Source organism: Orcinus orca, chromosome 7 (assembly GCF_937001465.1).
Source record: "Orcinus orca chromosome 7, mOrcOrc1.1, whole genome shotgun sequence".
Taxonomy (NCBI): domain Eukaryota; kingdom Metazoa; phylum Chordata; class Mammalia; order Artiodactyla; family Delphinidae; genus Orcinus; species Orcinus orca.
In genome coordinates this window covers 90,531,089-90,545,721 of record NC_064565.1, presented here as the reverse complement: position 1 = coordinate 90,545,721, position 14,633 = coordinate 90,531,089, and the positions used below count along the sequence as shown (strand labels likewise).

At 50.3% G+C, this 14,633-nt stretch overlaps 1 protein-coding gene across 9 annotated transcripts in view; it reads right to left on the bottom strand.

The window, feature by feature from the left end:
* Positions 1 to 14,633, bottom strand: part of NRP2 (neuropilin 2) — a 116,254-nt gene that overhangs the window by 40,525 nt on the left and 61,096 nt on the right. For 8 of the 9 annotated variants that reach the window (XM_049712342.1, XM_004262817.3, XM_049712344.1 and 5 more), the window contains exons 9-12: positions 13,672 to 14,021; positions 11,430 to 11,574; positions 7,570 to 7,686; positions 4,522 to 4,662 (exon numbers count right to left, since the gene is read on the bottom strand). In XM_049712342.1, the coding sequence (XP_049568299.1) occupies positions 4,522 to 4,662; positions 7,570 to 7,686; positions 11,430 to 11,574; positions 13,672 to 14,021 (753 nt within the window). Of the gene's footprint in view, positions 1 to 2,595; positions 4,426 to 4,521; positions 4,663 to 7,569; positions 7,687 to 11,429; positions 11,575 to 13,671; positions 14,022 to 14,633 lie in introns of those variants that run through there. The other variant, XM_033429423.2, reaches the window with a different exon arrangement.

Here is a 14,633-nt window from a genome sequence, read left to right as displayed (position 1 = left end):
CTGGACGCGCAGGCTCAGCGGCCATGGCTCACAGGCCCAGCCGCTCCGGCATGTGGGATCTTCCCGGACCGGGGCACGAACCCATGTCCCCTGCATCGGCAGGTGGACTCTCAACCACTGCGCCACCAGGGAAGCCCCGTATTTACTCTTTTTGATTGAATGAAATAGTTCCTATACTGTCTAATAGGATGTTACTTTATGATGTTACTCACTGACGTACAATGACAGTGACAAAAAATGCCAGGCACTGAACACTCCCACCAAGGGATCATGGAGAAGGCACATCTCCCTAATTATTTTCTCTTGGTTTACACCAAACCAAGGAGCAACAGAGTCAGCTAGCACCCTGGAAGTTACTCTTCACGCCAAAAGGTGCTCCAGCTGTGCTGACCAAGACAGCATCCTGTGATGATGGACGTGTTCTCTATCTGCACCGTCCCACACAGAGTGGGTACTGAGCTCTCGAAATGTGGCTGATGTGATGGAGGAACTGAAGTTTTATCTGTATTTAATTTTAATTAAAATTAAAGTAGTCACGTGTGGCTAGCAGCTACCGTATTACACAGGGCAGGTCTAGACACACGGGCTCACCATAGCATCTCAAGGCATTTTTGCCTTGTTCCTTAAAGAGCTGAATCCGATCTTCCTCAAAATTCTGTTTCTGATCAACGCACTTAAGAATATCTGTGGGAGATACAGCTGCTTCCACTAGGGGAGACATTTTCTGTGTCATTGTAGTTACAGAGCAAAGGCAAAGTGCTTTCTCAGAGAACAAGGTACTAGCTCCTCTGCAACCACCAGGGGTCACTGAATTCGGAACAGGGTCCCCAGGGGCTGGTATGAACACACTCCAGGCTTCTAAGCCACAAGCAAAGAGCTAAAAAAAGAAATTCTGAATGTCTTGAAAGACTATCTTGAAAAACAAAAACAGTGGAATAAAACCAGTGGGTGTCTTGTCAGCCTTAAGCAACTATTACCACTAGCCAAAAGAACAGAACTAATTGCTTACTTAAAAGGAAAAGAAACAAAACAAAACAAAACAAAACATGAGAAAAGAACTAAATCAGAAAACATCTAAGGAATGTAAGTAGTTTCCACAGACACTTCTAATCAAGTAGTCTGTGTATGATATTTCAACATGGCTGTTGCCTGTTTTCCTCCCTTCTCCCTCTGCACTGGGTGAGGACACCTCCTTTCTTATGTAATTACTTTTGTTTACCTATCTAACAAGGAGATAAAACACATGGCACCCTTTTCTTAAAGAGTGGAGTGGTCTCCTCTTTGTGGAGGGGCGAAGTGCGGGTGACACAGCACTTTCAGGCTTGACTTGGAAGGTCCCGGGACTCTGAACCCGTTAGCATTTGCCCTGCCCCTAACCAAGCACAGCTGTTTCCTTTCTCCCAACTGCTCTCCTCGGGGCTCCAATTTTTTTTTGAAGAAGAAAGGACCACCCTGAACAGAAAGGGTTCTCTATCTTCTCCTGCTTAGAGTCCAGTATCATGTTTTGTAAGGGGAAGGACAATGGGAAATACAGCAAATGATTTTTAAATCATCAGAGGATGGACAGAAGGACTCTGAAGACAACATTATGATTCTGTTTTCTGGAGGCAACATCCAAGGGCCACTTTTCCTAACTTCAGGGATTCCTTTGGAACAGGAAAGTAATTATTTTCTTTTTCGATTTCTTAAGGGAGAAACAACATTAGATCTAGCAGTTCCTTATGGCCCTAATTTTCTTTCTGTCCCCAGCCAGCCAGCTAAAGGTTGGACTTCTGCCCGCTCTACAAGATTGCTCTGAAGAGCCTTCCCAAACCGCAGGGTGTAATGAATCAAGTGGAACGCGGGCAGGACGAGGATTCCCAGCCAGTAGCCGGGGTCAACCCACGGGGCATCAGGTGAGGGTGAGGGCTGGGCGAAGAGGGGGCAGAGGGGAACCGCGTCAAATGGAGAGTAGCTTAAGCTCTCCCCGAAGTGTCACTTGCTAACTGGTGGCCTTGGAGTCTGGACAGGGCTGACCTCAGGCATTCTTAGAGAAAATCTGCTCAGAAGAGTGCAAGGGAGGAAGTGGAATAATTAGAAAGAACCTGAGGATGGATGCTGAATAAGAGCCAGTAAATCTCCCCTTGCTGTATCACCTGCATCCCTTTATTCAACGTGCCTTTGCCAAGCTGCCCCCTTATACAAACACCTCACACACACACACACGCATATAAACCACAAACACACTCAAACATAAATGTACAGACACACACATACACATGCATATAAACCACAGACACACTCAAACATAAACATACAGACACACACACAGATTCATACATGCACACAAACTAAACGCATGCATATACATATTTACAAACACACAAGATCTACACATAAAAACAACATATGCACGTACACACAAAACCCACAAATACCTTGAGAAAGAAAGACATACATACAGCGCACAAATGCACACGTATAAACATCACACATATACACACAGCGCACAAATGCACACGTATAAACATCACATGTACACACAGTGCATAAATGCACACACATAAACATCACACATGCACACACATAAACATCACACGTACACACACAGTGCACAAATGCACACGCATAAACATCACACGTACACACACAGCGCACAAATGCACACGCATAAACATCACACGTACACACACAGCACACAAATGCACACGCATAAACATCACACGTACACACACAGCGCACAAATGCACACGTATAAACATCACACGCACACACACAGCACACAAATGCACACACATAAACATCACACGTACACCACCCCACCCCCACGGCAAATTTTCTTTACGTTTGGATAAAAAGTGGAGGTTGGGAAAACAACCAATTAATTGGGCCAAGTCTCAAAGGAGAGGAAATGAAATGAAAAATCCAGGCTGGGTTTAAAAATAAGTATTTTTTTTCCAACGTGCAGGAGGCTCATTATATTAATTAAACATTATTGCAGTGAGCGAGGGGGGGAGGGTGATTAACGCTGGGATGAGGGTAAGTGTTCTCTCCTGTTGCCTGAGGCCGTGGTGATCTTCAGATATTAATCTCTCTGAGCACTCAAATCCTGAAGAGATAAACACTTGAAATATGAAAATGTTTTTCTCCGGAGCAGATGCTGTGACCCTCCGGGAAAGCAAGCGCAGGAGGCAGCCCGCGGAGAGCGTCCATCCCACTGCCGTCCCTGGAGACAGGGGACACGGCCAGTCCTTGGGGTGAGGGGCAGCAGAGCGGCTCTGGGGGACTCTGAAGAAGGGGAGGTCCCTCCCCCCTTTCATTCTCTAGGCAGGCAACATATGATCTACTAATTTCCAGAATTAAGCCCTTCCCTCTCAAACGCTTACAGGGGGCCCAAGATCCAGGAACACTGAAAGCTAACACGTGACATGCTAGAGCAACGTATGCTACGTACTGGCTTGTGAGAGCCGATTGTGGAGTTTTCTGGAAGTTTGCAAGCCTACTGTGAAATTCAAGCATTGTTAACAATTGAATTCTATAAAGTTGCAATGAAATAAAGTATATTAAAAAAGAAAGGAAATAAATTCTCAAAATGCAATACTTCCTAATTATTTTAATACATTTTACTGGTATGCATGATTCAGAAGTTATTTATATCTCTGTTATCTGTGTGAGGGAAAAAAACTATCTAAGGCTGTGCTGCTGTACTTCTCAACTCCACCTCCGATGATGTCATGTTGGTAGCTTGCATTCAACCACAGTGGGAGGATTTACACCACGGACAGTGGCGAACATTAATTACAAAGCAGATTTTTTTTTTTAAACCTGGAGAGCCGGTCGTGAAACATTTACCAGAACATCACTGTAAAAGCATGCCACAATGGAAAGAGTGGACAACTCCTGCTTAGAAGGGCTAAAGGCAGCCCCTCTCTACCAACAGTGCCAGGAGAGCCTCTGAAATCGGGCTCTCTGACACCAAGAGGGCGGCTTCACAATATTCCAACGACTGGCAGCAACACTCTTCAGGAGGCCAAGTGCCAGGCAGCTCTGCTAGACACCCATGGGTGTGGCAGCATTTCAGGCCCTCGACTTGGTTTTCAACAGAAGTGATGATACCCTCCAGAAAGTATCAGTCAGACTTGGGGCCAGGAGTTTCCCAATGAGCCATTTTAGGAACAATGTCCAGCTTGGAGTCACAAGGGGCTCTGTGATGGTGGCATCGAGAGCTGGCTACGGCAACAAAGGGACATTGACTCATCCCCTCTCCTAGGACCTCCTAATTGCTCTTTCTTTCCTCTTCTTTGATCTTGGCCTCTCTCGCTCCCTCCCAGCTTCCAGGCTGCTCTGTGATCACAAGAGAGGGCCAGGAACCGCCAGCCAGCTATTCTGTCGGGTGACACTGTCAGTAAAGGCCGGTGGTTTGCAGGCAAAGAGCAGAGGATTGTTCTGTGAAGTTATGAAGCCTGTCAGGGAATGTGGAGCTGAAAAACATGGCGCAGGCTGGCCTTAACTCTCTCATCGCTTAACTCGAGGCTGGCTTACCTGGAAACGTCCGGTCGCTGGGCCCGGAGCTGCCGGTCCAGGTGCTTTGGAGCCACTTGGCACGGTCGTACATCCAACCACAGGGCTCCTCGGGGAAATCAAAGTTGCAGTTGAATCCTGAAGGGAGCTGCAAATCTTTGTCTAAAAGGGAAAACAAAAACCCCGAAACAAGGCAAATGAAATGGGTTCGGAGAACAGCCACCGTGGTGCTATTTAAACGGCTGGCAGGGCCTAAGGGGAGAGCAGAGAAAGAAGAGGCTCCCTTTGCTTATTCATTTAACTCATCTTGGCGATGGCTGGCTTTAGGGTCAGCCTTTGGTCTCATCCTTCCCAGGCATGAAAGCCAAGGCTGCCAGCGGTTCCCATAGTAAGCGATTATAAATGAGGCCACCAAACGGCTTCAGGCTCTAATCGGCCTCTTCTGTCCACTCTGGAGAGCAGACAAATGTGGAAACTGCTGTTCCCTAAAATGCCAGAGAAGAATGTCTCCCCCTTGCCTCAGTGGAAGGCAGGATCCTGCCAACCTGGCTGTCAGCAGTGATGGACAGCCCGTTGGCATCCGGAGAGACTGAAATTCAAAATGCGGGAGGTGCTGGCCAGGGAGGAGAAAGTGATCTTGGAAACAAGGGAGGCTTGTTTGCCCTTCACCTCCCTGTGCCAGGCCTCTTGTTTCAGAAGACCGGGTCAGTTCAGCATCGCCGGGGGAGGCACTGCCAGGCGGGCGATTTGGCATGTTAGGGCAAATTGAGGGCACCAGACCAGCCTGCCGCCCAGCTCAGCGCTGACCAGGAGGAAAAATAATTTTACATGGCTCCGAGTGCCTGAACGCCAGGATTCCAGGGACGGCAGAGAATGGAAATCTAAGAGACCACACGATGGCTCGCCCCCGTCTGCTCGGCTGTTCACCTCTAAGCGAACAGACCGAACCCAAAGGGTTTCTTTGGAGGTTCCACTCAGCTCTACAAATCCAGTCTGAGCTGGTGCCGAACACATGATTGAGTCGGGGGTGGGGTGGAGGTGGGGAAAGAGAGGAAACGGGAACCCAGATTTGGACTCTTGTCCTCAGTAGCTGCGGAGACAGTGGAAAAGTGTTGGCTAACGCTGGTAGGAGGGAGGAAGTGGGGTCTTTGGCCTTTTCACTTCCCTTCTCAGGGTTCCCAGAGAGGAATTTCCGTGGGGAAGGCAGGTTAGGAAGTCTAAAGGGAACAGTCGACTGGTGGAAACACATTGCTCCCGCCCCGGGGGGCGAGGACGGATCACCTCTGAGGGGAAGGGCGCTGCTGGCCTTGGCAGCAGGTTGCCACCGGGTCCTGCTCGTGTCTCCCCTTCCCAAGAAAGAATATTTAATACTTGCCCACCCTTGGCCAAAGTCAGCTTGAACTGAGAAGAAACACATGGAATCTATTACAGAAGCATCAACCTGTGGCTTGGAAAAGTCAGCCCTTAGCCCTCCCCATCCCCTTTTCCCAACAACTTCTAAGTTTCTATTTTTCCATTCAAAAATATGGAGTAATTCAATATACCATAATTCCTCTCTAATGTTTATATGCATACTGTATCTCAGGAACCCAATTCCACAAAGAGATCTTTGGCAAAAAAAAAAAAAAAAAAAAAGCGAGAGGGGAGGAACCACCAAAGAAACCCCAAATGAAACAAACCACTATAGAAGGGAAAATTATATTAAACTTCTGAAAGTCCTTACATTTTCCTTTGGATTGCCATTTAGACAAAACCCCCTCCTTTTGCCCTGCACCGAGCAAACCCTGCTGATCCAACAGCACACAGTAAATGAGAGTGCCCCACTTTTGGCTCTCCAACTCTTTCCAACATGTCTTGGAAGATTCTCCAAGTCTCTTTCTCCTCTTCATAAAACAAAAACAAGTTCATTAAAATGTCAAAATTCTGTATTCAACTATCCCTGACCAAGAGTGTCCCCCGGCCCACGCAATGTACAAAAGCACATTCCTGAGAGCATATGCATTAAATTACCATTTTGCAGTCACACAACTTCAGCATTTACTTTTGGCTCCCCTCCCATTCTTCTTTGTAGCCATGTTGGGGAGACGTCCACTGCATCCTTGCAGGTTCTCATACTGTCAAGTGGCTAAGGGTGCGGATCCACAGATTTCACCATCTACCTACCGACTCGGTGCTACGTCTTTATGTCTCCATCACTTCCCAAGCCTCTTCACCAATCTTCCCTCATTTGGTTTAATGAACATTTAATAACGATCAGTAATTTACTGTAAATTGAGGCTGTCAAGCATTAAATTCTAGCCCCAAATGCCAGGTGTTCCAAACTTTGTAGTTTGTTAAGGAATGTCCTCATATTCTGCGACCTTAGCAGGAAGATTGAAAATGTGATGTCCTTTTGGGCTCTTCCAATTATTATTTTTCTCTAACTTGGATATGCTTAGAAGATAAAATGAAAATGCAGTCGATTTCCCATGTGAAGAGACTAATCGCAAATAGGTGGCCCTGAGTTTTGAGGAATGGGTGAGGTGCCTTTTCATACTTCTGTCTTTGTCACTGACCTGCGCTCGCCTCGTGGAGGAGGCGGTGCCCTATTTTATAATCCTCATTGTCAGGCTTTCTCAACCGGTGGTGGTAAAAGACACAGGGCAACGCAATTAAATCATGGTTAACTGCTGAGTTAACCTATCGCGCTCCACTGACCAAGTCACCCAGATGACAGCCAGATCTTCCCTTGACTGTGCCCCGGAGACAAGCTTAGCAGGAGGGGCGATCACAGTTGTGCATTCTAAAGATACGAAGTGAGGGCTAGGAAAGGAGACTACTCAAGGGAGGCCTCCTCTTTGGATGGCCCCTTACCTCAGCTGATGTAGGGCTGTACTGGTTGTGCCAATATCTGAATGCTTCTAGATTGGTTGGAAATAGCCACTGCCCCAAGCCCCTAAGTACCACACTTCCCTGACCTCTGACCTAGGGGACCCCCAGGTCCCGGACCCAGGCATGGGCCAGCCTCCACTGCGACTGGTCGGCACCCATACCATCCTGGATGAAATACGGCTCTGGCCCCATCCTCACCATCCTCAAAGCTGCAGTTCTCCCCGCACTCCGTGGCCTCCTCGTCAATGGGGTATGGGGTGGTGGTCTCTTCGCTCTTCACGGTGGGTCCCAGTGTCTCAACCGTTGGCTTTGAGTCTGCAGAAAGGCAAAGGAAGGGGAGTGAAGACCACATGCAGCAGCCTGTGTCAAAACCCAGCAGGAGGATGCCAAATACTAAGTCTCCTCTCCAAGGGTGGGCCTTTCAAGAAGGAAGAAAAAAGGACATCCAAGATGGACACACACACACCCATGACGTCACTTCTGTGTGCTGTGATGACGTCAGGACCATGGCCTGTGTTAAGGAGAGCGGTCCCAAGCTGTAGAAATAGCCGTAATGGAGGCAAGAACACAAACCCACACTCTACCCCACAGCAGAGGCCCTGAGGCCGGCTCAAAAGGCCATGCGCACCAGGCAGTAATGAACGTGGGCGACACTGACCACAGGCAGGGCTCAACATGCTCTGGGTGTCCTGTTTCAGACACAGATGTGGGTGACACACACACATAAGCAATGAAGGACACCCATCAAAAATGGTCTGAAAACAATCGGGGTTAATGCAGTGAGCTTCCGTCCTGTGGAAAACACCTGTCTGAGCACAGCCCCTTGGGTGACTGCTGTCGCGTCTCGGGCTCAGCCCTGTTTGCGTGTGGAACGGGCCCTGTTTGCGCGTGGCACGGGCCTTCTCTTCTCTGCCTTCTCTGAGTCAGACGGAACCAAAGCTAACCCGACCTGGGGGCCCACCTATTACAAGATAACCAGAAGCACAACGGCTGAAGTCACAGCCAAGCCAGACAGCCTGGGAGGTGCGACCCCAGACATCGTTGTTCGCGTTTGCCCAAAACCGGATGGAAAAGAATATGGGCTCAAAGTGACTCAGACTCCATTCGGAAATAATTTGGGGCTGTGCCTTTAGATCAGGGTGTGGCAAATTCAAATGCTTCTAGGAGGCTAACTGCTACTGTAAGGGAGGATGGCCTGCTGGGGACTGGGAGAGTAAAGGCTGGGACAGGAGATGGCAGAGGGGTCCTGCACACCTGGTTTAAAGGAGGCCACCACGTGACTGGTTCCAGCAGGTTGAGGAACCGAGGCGAGGTGGCCCAGTGTGGCCAGATCTCGCAAAAAGATCTTTTTTTTTCCCTCGCATGAAACAAACAAAATCTCCAGGGAAAATCTCCAGCCCTGTCAATGTTGGCAACTTATTCAAAATACAAGTAGCAGGTGACCAAACGTGGCTGGGCAAATAACCTCAAAGCGTCCTAACTTGTAAGTTCATATTTGTTACTGTGCCACAGAATCTCAAACTCCGTTGTAAAGCAAACCGTGGTCAGCAAGGCAAGAAGTCATCATTTGAAATCCAAACAAATGAACAGGTGAAGCAGCCCTGTCAAATTATTTAGCTGCAGTAACTCAACCCAGCCCATTATCTTCCCTGTTATCCTTTTGGGGTAGGAATGAAGGGAACAAGGATGAGTCACAGAAATGAATGGAAATTTGACAAGCAGAAAGCCACGTGGCCTGGGAGAGAGGTTCCTGGAAATGTTAGGTAGCGGAGTGGGTGAGCTGGGTGGCAGAGAGATAATGTTAAATCCAGGGGCACAGGGGGCGGGTGAGGCAATGAGAGGGCAGGCCGTGTGAATGAAAGTGAGGAAACGGTAGCCGGCCTCTGTGTCCACTGTGTTTGTACTGGACACTTAGAGCTAACTGCCCATCAAACTACGCTCCCCGGCAATTGAAAACAGATGTCAGAGACTTCAAAGGGAAGGAGGCTGGGCAGAGGGTATCGAGCCCCTACTCTGATCTTCCAAGGAACAGCCAGGAGGACTTTGAAATGAGAAACCTGTTGCTGACCATCACCGGTGTAATTTGGGCCAGCTTGGCAGGGGGCAATAGGAGGAAAAGGCCAATAGCAATTGTCCAGCCGGTCATAAAGCAGGGCCAGCCTGGGAAGAGGCGTGGCACAGAGGACCATAGACAGGGGGGAAGTATGAGTCAGTAGCTATTGGCCTCTGGCAAGTGGCTGCTCTCTCTGGGACTCAGTTTCCCTCTCTGTGAAGGAGGCATTGGCCTAGATCGGTGATTTTTTTTTCAGACTGTAGGTCACCCTTGTCAACAGGTTGTAGATCAATTTCATGAGTCAGGACTAGCGTTTTAAAATAGGGGCTATAATATTTCAGAGTATACTCACGCGGCAAGGATGAGCACCACTTTGGGAACCTTTTGTTTCAGTCACACTTACTTACTGTAACAAGTTTATTAGGTGCCAAGCAGCAGGCTAAGTATTTTATATCCATTATTTGATTGAATCCTCATGATAACCCTGGGGGGTGTAGATATGCTATGGTCACCCCCCCTTCTTCAGCTAGGATAACCGAGATCGGCAGAGGCAGGACTTGAACTTGGCGATCTGTCCCCAGAGTCCAGGTGCTTAATGATACACTATATCCCATAAGCACACACGTGTATGTGCGCTTGTGTGCACGCATGCTTGTAAGTCGAGTGGCTCGTGATATAAATTTATTTTAAATTGTGGATGGTGGTCAGAAACGTTTGAAAGCCACTGGCCTAGAAGCCCTCGGGTCCCCTGCATCTCTAAGCCTCTGATTCTGGCCAGAAGAAGCCAGCCTGTGTCACTGTTGGAGGGCAGTTTTCAGCGCCTGCAAGAGGACAGGTGAGGAACACTCAGCAGGCTGCAGGGAACCTTGCCTCACTCCGTGATGGGGAGTAAAGTGTCTTCCCACTAAAGTATGTTCACTGGGGCTGCCTTCCATCGAAAGGTGAGAAAGGCTAATTTGGGCCCGATTCCCAGCCTTCGTGCCTCAACGGGACACTTCCTCGGCGCCATCATAACGGCACACAGGCAGCACTTTTCTCCCCGGGAGCCGAAAGCACTTCTCCGACATGCTCTTACTAATCCTCCACCATCCCCTGCTGGGTGAGCTGCTGACAGGTACGGCACAGACAGGAAAATGGAGATACCTGGGGCCGGGGTCCTGCCTGCTGCCTCACCCCACCCCACCCCCAGCTCCATTTGGCAGGCAGCGAGCGAGCTCCGGCTCCGGCTCCGGCTCCGGCTCCGGCTTGAGCTGGGATCTGTCCCAGCCCTGCCCCGGGGAGGAGGGCGGGGCCTGGAGGGGAGGCGGACCCGACTCGGAAGGATGGATGGGGTGCTTCCCGGGAAACCTGGAGGGTGGCCATGATCAGCGGGCCTCATCTTCGTCCAGGAGACTCGGAGGTGCTCCCAGGGCCTGCGACGCAGGGTGGAGCCCAGCGAGCCTCCTGCGGCACACGGGGAAGAAGTCGGGCTCTCGGCAGCTCCCCTGCAACAGGGTCCCTCCTGAGCAAATAAATGCCTTTTACAGATGTGGCTTCGAAATGAAAATGAAGTCTCTTAGCCACAGACATCTGGAGGCCAGATTCAGACATAAACCGATTACTTTATTATCATGAGCATTTTTTTTTCTTCCCTAAATCAACAGCCACAGCCCTCTGGCCTGAAGAGTCAGGGTCTAATTGAATTTGGGTGGGCAGTGTGTGGTTATGATTTGTTTTTGAGAGACTGGGGTTGGAGGACTGAAATGATCCTTTAAAAATGACAAAGCACATCCCTCGAGGAGCTGTCCTGAGTCCAGAGGCTGCAGTGCCGGTGGTTTGAGGTAGAACAAAGTGCAGCCCAGGGCAGGCAGGAGGCAGCAGCGTTTTGAACTGATGGGGCTTCACCCCAGGGATGGCTGCCCCTCTGCCCCATCCCCGTCGTGGTCTGACCTCCTCCCAGGCCATCCCAGGAAGCCGGGGTCATGAGACCATGTGAGTGAGACCCACAGTGGAAAGAGGGCCTTACCTGTCCAGTCACAGCCCAGCACCTCCAGTCGCATCCCAATGCCCGCAGGGGACCACCTCTCAGGGTACACCCGCACGTACTGCGCCAGGACAGGGTCAAACCTCCGGATGTCAGGGGTGTCGTAGTGCATGTTCCCTTCAAACAGCTGCAGGGGAGACAGGCTGCTCAGCTCTTCTTAGGTGGGAGCCCTCCTCACTCCTCCTTTCTGCTCCTTCCTCCCCCCCTTCCCACCTCACCCCTCACATCCAACCGGAAGGCAGCTTCAGAGTTAATTCATGGTCATTGCCCGTTTTGGTCCGTGGGAGCCCCATTCTCAGACCAAGGTTTTGATTCATTTGGGAGGTCCCAGAAACACGGCAGATGGGGAGCAGATGAAAGTGGCAATTGCTGGGTTCTGTTCTCTATCCTTGGAGTGAAACTGAGGACTCAGAATTCGGCTCTGCGTGAGTCTTAAGCTGGATTTGGCTGGAGAGGAGTGAAGGGCATTTAGGCTGTCTTGCCTGTTCTGAAGTTCTCGGTTTACTAGAAAAAGAAGTTCTTTCCCAGATGCTTAAAAGTCTAGATTTAGAAAGTCCCAGCTTGAAAGTCTAGGTTTAGAAAATGCCAGGTCACTGAGAGGCTGAAGGGAAAGTGACCATCCCTTTTCTAGGCTAATGACAATTTCCACTGGTCACACCCTGATACTCTAAGACTGTGTTCCCCCAACCTTGGTTTAGTGGAAGAAATTCTGTCAAAAGAAACCTCACCTAAAGCCACACCTCATAAAATGGATGACAGTGGGGCTGCCCTGGCTGAAGCCGGGTGGGGGACCCAACCCAGAGCATACCTGTGAACCAGTGACTTAGGGGACTGTTGGTGTGCAGGTGTGCCAGGGGCTGTAGCTGATTAGCATCTAGGAATGAGGCAGAGCCAACTCATTTTGCAGGATGCCCACAATTCCAAAAGGGGGGCACTGTCACGGGGAGGGCAGGCTCTGACCCTGGCTAAGATCATCTCCTTTCCAAGGCCCCCAGAATAGTCAAGAAGAGCCAGGGTGGGGCTTCCCTGGTGGCGCAGTGGTTGAGAGTCCGCCTGCCGACGCAGGGGACACGGGTTCGTGCCCCGGTCCGGGAAGATCCCACATGCCGCGGAGCAGCTGGGCCCGTGAGCCATGGCCGCTGAGCCGGCGCGTCCGGAGCCTGTGCTCTGCGACGGGAGAGGCCACAACAGGGAGAGGCCCGCGTACCGCAAAAAAAAAAAAAAAAAGAAGAGCCAGGGTCAGCTGTCCCTGGGGGAGCCAGTGGTCCGACTTCTGCTCCATCCACTGAAGGTTCCAGTTACCAAGCACTGAGCCTTTCCAAGCCGCTGGAATTATGAGCTGGGAGTTTACATCAGCACTGCAAAACCTCCAACCCAGACCTTGCCTCTGCATTAAGAGTGGAAAACATTTGCTAAACAGAGACATGTGATACCCCTTCCTTATTAGGGGCCCTGCTCTTCTGAGGAAAATGAGGGGTAACTTAGCAATGAGGATCGCAACGCCTGGCTGACTGGGAGATTAACCTGGAGAGGGACAGGGCTGTGATGTCCTCTCCCTTTCCTGGGGCTCCTTCGTGCCCCTCGTTGAGGGCTGACCTTCACTCCTCCGAGGGCAGAAGCGGGTGTTACACTGGCCTGCGCTTCTGGACTGGAGTTAGTTTCTCTTGCCTCTTCCCAGCCTCCATGTAAGAGGCAAGGAAGATCTAAGTAGTCAAGCCCAGGAAAATACAAAGGAGTGCAGCAACACTCAGAAAAACACAGTTGTTTTTGGAAGTAATTCACTAGTTTCTACAGTTGAGCCTCCAAAAACCACATCCCCTTTGGATGTCTGGCCAGTTCCAAGGACACTTTATCTGAAACAGGGTAGAAAGAGTGTCCAAGACATTAGAAAGGCAGTGTTGAGCAGTGGTTAGGCATTTGGGCTCTGGAGTGAGACTTGTGTCTGAATCATGGCTCTACCACAGGTACTGTATGACCCTGGCACGACATCAAGCCTCAGTTTTGTTACCTCTAAAATGGGAGGGACGAAAGGACCTACCTTCTAGAGATGTTGTAAAGGCTAAAATAAGGCATTTAGCAGAGGGCTTGGCACAAAGTAATCTCTCAGTTAATATTTGTTTGACGGGCAGGGGTTGGTGATGACCATCTAGATGGGAAATCAACATCCCCCAAATCAACCTCCCTGTTTGGGGCAAGGTTAGGGAGTCCTCCGGGAACACCCTACCTTCGGCTGCTGGGTCCTGGGGTCCTGGATGTGCTCCCAGTCTTTGCCATTTAGGCTGTAGGCGACTTTGAACTTGCGCACAAACGCCCTGGCTTCCACGGCAGTGATGCTGTCTCCTCCGCGGGCTCCCTGGATGATGACGCCTTTCACGGTCTTGGGCGCTCCCAGGTCTACCTGGAGCCACTCCTCACCCGGCTGGGCCTGAGGGATCCGAGGGAACCAGCCTGAGCGGCTGCTGACCAGACGGGCAGCACTGGGGCTCCAGAGGTACTCGCGGGTGGAGGAAGCAGAGATCTGGGAGTCGGCAATGAGGCCCGAGAGCATCCCCAGCATGTCGGAGCAGGGGGCGTCTGCGGAGAGGGAGGAAGGCACAAGAGGTCATGCTGGTACCCTGCTAACGGGAACCACCCCCAACCAGTAGGGAACTGTCGAAGAACCTGACTATCAAACACTTTGAAGTCAGCACTGATTTCTTTGCATTTCAAGGTGGGATAGCACTGTGGTTAAGAGCCCAGCTGGGCTAGCTGGATTCACATTCACTTTGTCACTTACTAGCTGCTTGACTTTGGGAAAATAATCGAAGGGCTTTGTGCCTCAGTTTCCCCAGGCCTAAAGGAGGGCTAACAGCAGTACTTACCTCTTGGGGGTTGTTGCATGGATTCTGTTAGTTACAATATAAAAGATCTCAGCGTGGTGCCTGGCATGGCCGAGTGTCTCATGTTGTTAGCCAAGGACTCTCACATCCTTGGTGACACAGTCCCTACTGACCCTCCTAGGGGCAGTGAGTGCAGGGGAGCTCAGCTGAGCATTGAATTGTTACCCAGGGGATTATTTCCCGAACTAGATGGAACCGTTCCTGGGACCAGATCTTAATTTCACATGTGTTACCACAGCTCTTTACTGCCTTGCATCCTGCCAGCATCCTGGAACATGCTGTTCCCTCTACCCAAAATGCTCTTCCC